The 8873-nt window shown below is 37.0% G+C and overlaps 1 protein-coding gene across 1 annotated transcript in view; it reads right to left on the reverse strand.

The window, feature by feature from the left end:
• Positions 1-2389: 2389 nt before the first annotated feature.
• INPP5K (inositol polyphosphate-5-phosphatase K) overlaps positions 2390-8873 on the reverse strand; it is an 11128-nt gene continuing 4644 nt past the window's right edge. The window contains exons 5-11 of the mRNA XM_010080509.1: positions 8761-8872; positions 8225-8334; positions 5701-5893; positions 5325-5462; positions 4701-4784; positions 3560-3664; positions 2390-2488 (exon numbers count right to left, since the gene is read on the reverse strand). Of these exons, the coding sequence (XP_010078811.1) occupies positions 2390-2488; positions 3560-3664; positions 4701-4784; positions 5325-5462; positions 5701-5893; positions 8225-8334; positions 8761-8872 (841 nt within the window). The remainder of the gene's footprint in view (positions 2489-3559; positions 3665-4700; positions 4785-5324; positions 5463-5700; positions 5894-8224; positions 8335-8760; position 8873) is intronic.

An 8873-nucleotide genomic window follows, 5' to 3' on the forward strand; every position in this document is an offset into this window, starting at 1 on the left:
GCAGCAGCCTCCTAACACACAAGCAGATTCAATCACAGCTGCTGTGGGCATTTTCAGTGAAGTCCTGTGGTTCAAAGGATTAGTTTACAAAACGCAGCTTCTCTGTCCAGTGATTGAGAGGGTTATCAGCTCTCATACAACATTAAGGATCTTGAATTTCTTGCCCACGTAATGCGGCTGCATGGCTCCCCCTCTGAGCTGCTCACCAACAGCAGATGCACCCTGATTAGAAGAAACTGGATCTTGGTCCACAATAAATTGCCAGCTGTGGTCTCGAATTCAAAGACCGCTGTTCTTTGAGCTCCCCACAGAATCTCCTTGCATGGAGTAAAGTAATAAAGTTACACAAGTAACATCTGAAACCGAGTACAACTCAAGAACTGCAAGCTCTTTGCTATTAGGTAGGGATTTGTCCGATGCCCTAATTGCCATGAAAAGTCACACATCTGAAAGATCGAGTGCAAAACAAATTCTTGTAAAACTGGTACAAATGTGAAAACTGTTTTTAATATTGTTCCAAAGTGTAACAGGAATGTACAAACTGTAAACCTCAAGGCAGTTTTAATCCATGCAATGAACACGGTATCCTCTGAACCTGCCCTCACTACTTGTGACTGGAAATGGTTCCCAACACCAAGCATTAAGCTGAGATACAACTACCTAAAATTTACAGAGACTAGGTGTCCTTAAACCTCACACTGCAACCATCTAACCAGTTAACCTATGTTATAGTTTCCAGAGTATACAAAGATGCCCAGACCCCAGAAGATCTTAAACAGTGAATGACATAAGCAAGTAACTGCAAAACAAATGTCATATCAAGGTGTTAACCTTCTGTCTCAAAAGAATCCTGAAAAAACTAAGGCTTTGAGAGCAAAAAGGAATCTCTTCAGTTCTGAAGCAATATTCCAGCATAAACACACCGACATCCTTTGCTTTGCTCTTCCACTTGAACCACGTTTTCTCTTTTCCATCCATAACCAATATGAGAGTGATCAGTAACTAACTCCACTTACCATACACAGTAGGGAGCTCGAAGCTGTGTGTCTAGAACATGGGAAACTCACAAGTGCTCCTTCCTGGCACTGCAGTCTGAGATTCTGTGGAATGTTGGTGCCTCTTCCAATCCTTTCCAAAGATCTCTATTTCCTCATCAAGAAATAAAACCATTTCTGAAGCTAGCTACCTTTCAGGTTTTTAAAGGTATATGATGTTTCTTATTCTATCTCCACCCTCAAGTGCATAGGATATACTAAGGTCTAAGCACCTCTAGAAAAATGGAAATTTTGCAAACCGATTGCTATAAATCAAAGAGATTCACAATTTTCATAACACAGATCATGCCATAAGAAAGAATCTGTTCCACTGAAATTCCCCATTTATAATTCAAATAATCTCTGTAGAAAGTGTAGCAATTATGTAGCAGGATGGTATTGGAGAAGTACTTGAATTTGGCTTTAGCCAAATTTTTAAAAAATCAGTATGGCAACAGAAAACGATTGGGGCTAGCACCATGATCATTAGGTCTTTGCCAACAACTGTCTCATGAGCTATGGTCTGCTCACTTATGCTAAAGAATTTCTCAACTTAAGCAATTTCTTTCAGAAATTGCGGGATCCTGGTTAACTCTGAGCCAGGGACTAGTACAAAAGTGGTTTTATTTTACTTTTTTTTACATCAGAGGGAGAAATTATTGCTAAATTGTTTGATAAAAGAAGAATTAGAAAAAAAACAGGAAAAGTGCATTTTGATAAATGTATCTCAATTTGGAAAAAATTAGTAATGGAAAATCCTACAAACAGGTATCAGTAAGGCATGAAGAAAAAGGATCTACTACCAAAGGAGACTCCATAGATTTTGTTTTCATGTGACTTGTTGCCACCTGTGTTTCCCAAAAGGTAATTAGCTTACATTTGAAAGTCAAATAAAATTTTAAAACCAGCTAACTAGCTGTATCTAATAAATAATTCTTTAAATAACCTCATTTAAACTCAAAATTTGGAAATCAATGATTAAGTGGTTACAGCATAGTAAATATTGTATCATAAATAAAATATCCTCTACAAAAAAGGAGCAAGCCTAAAAATCTATTACAGATCACAACTTACTTAGGTTAAATCATTGTATTACAAATGCCTATCACCTTTAAACATACAGCATTCATTAGGTGCTATTTTTATGGTTCACATCCAGTGCAAGAGTTACTCTCTCTGTAACAATAAAAATATCTGTTTCCACAATAAATTATCTCCTATGAGCTTACAAAGTTTCTGAACAATCCTACCTGTCTTACTTGCACTGTCTTACTCCATCTTCTAAGAGTAAAAGCTTATAATCACTAAGAATCATCTGACTCCTGAATCAGGACCACTAAATGCCCTTTCTGCCTTCAGAACTCATTATGCGATTCCGGATTGTCAGGTTTCTGCGTCCAGCTGTTCTCTTCCTGCGTCAGATCCTTTTCTATTAATGTTCTATTAGGCTGAATCTAGAAGAAAGACAGCAGTTAAAAAACAAGTTAACACAATCAGAAACACTGTGTTGCTCTTTACTATCAATACACCATTATATAAAGATGTCTTACATACTCACTAGAAAATCTGAAAATTAGAAGTGATGTATCTATGCAGCAATTAGGAAATTAACAAAAATCTAGTGAAAAACCACTAAACTGATATCAAAACATTGTAGAGAAAAAAGAAAGGCATATGGTGTATTGTATCCATGTACAACTGACAACCATCCTGCAGAGTCTGTGGTAGATATTAAGCTCAGAGACGAGAGAAATACTGGACTCTGCAATGTTTCTCACTAACACAGAAAGGAAAATATGAACAGCAGCACTGAGATATACCAGCCAGCCCAGGAACTTTACTGTACCCCCTAAGGTAACGGAGTTTCACAGTCTTCTAAAACCCCTTCATCCAACAACAATGCAGAACTTCTATTTCAGTCATTCTACAACACATTAGCACAGCCATGACAGAATGGAAAATTATGCACAAACAAAATGATTTTGGGAAAAAAATGCTCGAGTAGAAGAAGCAATGCTTGGTCGCTTCATCTAGTTTGTGCAAGCTAAGTCATCGTTTCAGAAATTAAACTAAGAAGCCTCTTAAATGAGTAATTTGAGTTCCAGCTGTCCTGTCTTTCCCAAATACAGGAAACACTTCTGTGCAACTCTACCGCAGAACGGAGCACAAAGAGCTCACTTACAATTCGTCAGAAACTTGGCAGCATTCAAGTTGAGTTGAGTTTTCATCTTTACAGAAACTAGGGTCCTAACATGACACAGCCTAAAGTTCCAAAAATGAAAGCTGAGCGAGAGAAACCTGTCTCATTTCACAACAACATGTTGCCACAATAGTTACTCAGAGCCTTTTAGCGTATCAGCAAATTCTTTTATGGGATGTTAGCCAGGGCATATCCTCTTTGCAATCACTTCTGCTGCCATCTCCCCCAGGATTAACACAGCTGCACAAACCTATGTTCAGATGCATATGAAAGCAAATGAAATAAAAATCACATCAACATTAATCAAAGCTTCCAAACGGATTACCTGAAAAGGCTGGCTGATCCCAACTATTGACTGCAAATTATTGCTATAATAACCAAGCAAAAATTCTCCTCCCAGATCAGGTATTTCTGCAGCACTCATGTAAACCTGTTAACAAGAATAACAGGCAATGGGCAATTTGCACAGAGAAAGAAGCTCACAGGAAAAGCAGCCTCTGCCATTCAGGACACCATAAAAATCAGTAAAATCAGCATTTACTATTTACAAGCAAGCTTTTAAATGTAAGCTAAAAAGGATGAGGACAGAAATAACTCATGAAACCATCCGAAAACTAACTCAGGGAGGAAACGTGAATATCCTTCACCACGTTAGCAAGCTGACTTGGTTCAGTAAGAAGGGAGAAGAAACCCAGAGTTGTTGTAAGGGAAGGGACAAGGCCACACAAGCAGCAAGGAGGGAGATGAACTGCCTCCTGGTGGCAGTCAGCTGTTCCATGAATTTAATCCATCTTTGCACCCACTGTGTCTCCAAAATTACATTTGAATTTCTGTTGGTTTAGATAAATACCTCTGGAAATAGATCATTCATACTCAAAATAAGTTTTGTTTGTGTTGTGGGTTTGTTTGAAATCACTTTAGGTAGTCACTACTAGAAAGCTACGTAACAGGCAGCAGTTTCACAGAGGGATCAAAACACACAGCAGCCAAAACGAAGAAAAGTCCAAGAAACCCTGATCCATAGCTGTATTAGATATCTGGAACTAATTGTGTGAGTAACATTAGGTACTTAAAACTTTAATGAAAATCACACAATAAATATTTAGTACACATTAAGCAACATTGACAATCAGATGAAAAAAATGGCCGATTACTTATTTCAGCAGCAGAAACAGACCAAAATACAAAATGGCAGTAGTATTTAATACAATGAAAAGTCACTAGAGGAATAAATTGCTTTTTAACAAATTCCCTTAAGCAATATGATCACACCTGAGAAGGTACGCTAGACTAACTGAAAATTAATACAAATTAGGAAGAGGAATTTTAAACAATAATATCACTCCCAATTAGCTTCAACTGGGAAAGAGGATACAGAACCCATAAGAAGAAGGGGATACGGAACAAACAGACCTTGAATGCTACTCTATGAGATACTCCATTAGAAAGAAATATAATTGGCTTACTTGTTTACTGTCTTTGTTAGAAGAAACTTCATCATCTTCTACCCAAGCATAAGTAACATAGTCATTCGTATGCCTGAAAGTCACCTGCAAAGAAAAGACGCAAATCATCAGCCTTCTGAAGGAAACAACACACATACTACATGGAAAATTCAAAGTTGTGAGAGACATGTTCATTACTTCACTGAAGTAATTAAAACATTCACTTCCAGGATGGAACATTCTGGGGGCATGCACAAATCCTTAGTTTCTGAGAGGGTGCAACTGTTCTGTTCTCTCACCCTTCCACTGACCTTCTATTTTTTGTTCTTTCTTTGCTGTATAAATCTTTTGAACCACAGGCATTAGGGGAGGACAATTCCTTTTCACAACTTCTGTACCATTTTACCTATATAAATCACTACATCAACTTAGCAGAGAATTTAAAGGGTGCAAAAGAGCTCCCATGCTATGCAACTAAACTGTCGGCATACAGAAACTAATAGCAATCAAAGATAGGTTACTATTTCAGAGAGTTTTGCACTAGCAACAATCACAATGTCTTATGACAGAAGACTATCAACAACCTCCTCCCATCATATTCACCATCTTTATTAAGAGTAAGGAGCCACAATGCGGTAACATTACCTTGAAGAGTCCAATCCAGTCCCAAGCACTGCTCGGGAATTCAGGAACTGCAGAATAGCTGATTAGAACATCGTGTTCCGCACTCCACTCGCCCTCAGGATTCAGTGTGACCAAAGGATCTGATAGAAGAGGCTTCAACTAGATAAAAGAACAGAATTTAAAGTAAGTCAAGTCTGTCATTCTTTTGGTTTTTCTTTTCAGATTATTTTCTGCCACACCTTAACTGAAATGGAAATAACCTGCAAGCAATTTGCTGCCTTCACTGTAACTGGAATGAAATGCAGACATTATGATTTACAAAGTTTAGAAAACCAGCTTCCGTGAGGCAAGACTTAGTAAAACAAACTTTTTTGTAACAACATAACTGGGACAGCACCTCAAGCCCAAAAGTTCCCGTAACAGGTTTGTGATCGCTGATGCCATAGCTCATGTGACTGATATAGTTATTCAAAGTAACAGAAATTGTCTGTTCTTCCTCAGAGAATTTGCCTTCTTTTGATGCATTCTGGCAAAGATTTTTCACTCTCCAAAGTATTCTATCAGTCCATGCTGGCTTTCTTTTCTTCTCACTGCAAAAGTGTAAGATAAAAGTGAAATGAGAAGAAAAACAGTTGACAGAAGCTAAGAATACTGTGCAAAATCTACTCAAAGCTGAAAGACTGTCCGCTACATATTAATAAAAGAAGGCAATCACACCCATGCTTCATTTTACAGCTCTGTTCAATATGCTTTACAACCAAGGTTTCCTTAATTTGAACTCTGCTCCATTCGCCACAGGTAAGTTTCATAGATTTCTGAGAGGAGTAAAATGAAGGGGAGAATGGCATTTCAATGGGTTAGTCAGCTTCATATGGGGAATGATACTTTCTCCTAAAACACTCCATAAAAACATGCAAGAACATTGAGATAATACAGCAACTGCCCCAAGCTTCAAACATACAGTTATTCTGAGAAAAGGGGCATGAAGTTAAGGAAGACATAGGAAGAGTCTGAATGATGTTTGAAATTATTCAGAACATTTGAGAACAAGTTTCTTTTAACAACTAAAAATGGACAAACTTAGGTAGCTTATACCAATCACAGGTGGCACAGCAATGCTTTATTTAAAGTTCCTCTAACTTGTACTAGCCTGTATTTCAAGTCAGTAAGCTATTGCTGTCTCACAACAAAAGGCTTTAAAAATTCCTTAATGGAGAAAGTTGTGTCTGCAGTCTGCAACTGTGCAACACATCAAACTGTAGTCAGAATTCAGAGTTTCCTTTTATACCATATCAATAACAACAGAAGACAAGAGCCCTTCGTGGTTCTCTCTGTAGTGGAAGATTTAACAGCAACTCTCTGTATGGATGTATCACTTCAAATTGAAATGGAGAAAAGATCATACCCTATGGAAGAGGAATTAGAAGGGACTGGATTGAATTATAAAAGTTAATGAGCGGGATGTGTAAGGAAAACTGTCAGTTTAATAACTTGGAATATCAAAATCATCGTAAACTGGAAATGTCATTTAGTTCAGTATACAACATACTTTTGTTTTACCCCTTCCCATATACAAGTCTGACTCACCTTTAAGATTGGAAAGATTTTAAATGACTAAGGGCCCATACCCCACTTACTCCAGTAATTACATAAACCGACAGAAATCTTTATGAGCTGCCATATGTCTGCTCTGCTGTGCAAGAAAATACCAAAAGAACAGCTTAAGTTAATTCAAGATTTTACATAAAGTGGCATATTAGATGGGAAACAAAACCTCAAAATCCACATTGAAAAAGTATCAAAGATAACAAAATACTGTGTCCTTCATACAAAGCACACTTTCAAGGGTGCTTACCTTGAGGTCTACTGATTACCCCCCGATACAAACAAAATACCTCTGCTAGCTCTTACAGCAGCAGAATGCACGCAGTATGCATAACCATACTTTTTGTTCTTCAGATGAGCCCAAACAGACTACTAGGCTATGAATCATTCTTAGAATGTCTAGGTTTGGATTACTGTAAGTATTTTTTTTTAACTGGATTTACTGCTGGTCCCATTTTATCTCTTCACACTCAATTAGGGAGCCAAATGTCTTTGGATCCAAATAAGTAAACTTCCAATATTAAGTGCAACAGCAGAGGAGATAACACTACAGCTTTCAGACAGGTTCAGAAAATCCCTGAGGAAAATCAGCTGTCATCTGATTTTCAAATATTTCACAAAAATCAAATCAAAAGCTCGGGAAGGAGCATTGTTTTGATTCTGAAATATTTACAAATCTATGAAATCCAGAAAGTTCTCTTCTTACTTAAACCAAAACAGGGACTTCTGCTCTCTGAAAGTAAAGAAAAAGATCAGTACAAAACCTCTGTTTGGACAGGAACTTATCTTTCTGTTGAAACATAAAACTAATACTTAACAACAAACTTTAGTGTCAGAGAAAAACTTTGGAAACTCAAGCTACTCCATTTTCAACTTACAATAATTTGTTAAGATACATTTACATTTATTTTCTAATACCAGCAGTATCAAATGGAATGCTTAAAAAGAGAAGGAAAACAAAAAAATATTTTTTTCCTTTTGCTCATTTCTGAGAACCAATGAGCACTTTCAGTATTAAAGAACAAAAAAGAAGTGGCTTAAACAAGTGCTGGTTTATTCTGCTACTTTAGTCTTTCCAAAAACAAACATGGGTTGTTTCACTACTTTCCTCATGCAATCAGCAGAGACAAGCTTCTTCAGCCAGAAATATTTAATTATTCAGATTTGACCACGAAATGAGCCTAAGAGAATAGTGCAACAGCCCCAGTTATCCAGTACATTCAGGAAATTCAGGTTTGTGTAAAAAAGTGTTATTTAATCAAGCACCACATTCACTCTAATCTTCCATGTCTAAACTCATCTTACTATGCTTTTACCTTGTATCATACACATCCGAATAAAGGTCAAACTTGTAGGTGGGTTTAAACTGCAGAGGACCCTCTATGAAGTCCTGAAGAAATGCTTCCTTCTTTTTTGCCATATTTAACTGCAGAAATAAAAAGTGACTTTTAAAGATTATGTTTAAAAATCAGAGCTTAAAGGGCAACTGGGAAAGGAGCTAAGAAAGTATCTTCCAAGAATTCGACAACTCAGTCAGTACAACATATTTGGAAAAGTAAGTTCAGAAGGTGAGGAACCATTCACATGAAGTTCAAAGAAAGCTTCAGTCAAACACAAGCATTGCAAATGAGTAAGAAACTAAACAAAAGCTGAAAAAACCTGCAATTAATTTGGGCTTACGACTGAGAAGCGAGAGAGCAAACATCTAGATCTGTTCTACTTCGGGACTACTCTCAGTTTGTGTTCTTTAATATAAATTAGAAACTCAAGAGGTAATGTTAACTACCATGTTGTGTTTGTATCCATTAAAAATAAAACATACAAAACCCTCAAACAGATTCAGAAAACATACCTGGTCCTTTTCCCACAGCAGATTGTAACGTTTGTTATTTATTGATTCTCGGACAAAATGTATGCCATAATCTGCTATCCGGAAGTTTAGATCTCCAAACCAGAAGAGAACAC

This window comes from Pterocles gutturalis, unplaced genomic scaffold (assembly GCF_000699245.1).
Source record: "Pterocles gutturalis isolate BGI_N339 unplaced genomic scaffold, ASM69924v1 scaffold20869, whole genome shotgun sequence".
Classification (NCBI taxonomy): Eukaryota; Metazoa; Chordata; class Aves; order Pterocliformes; family Pteroclidae; genus Pterocles; species Pterocles gutturalis.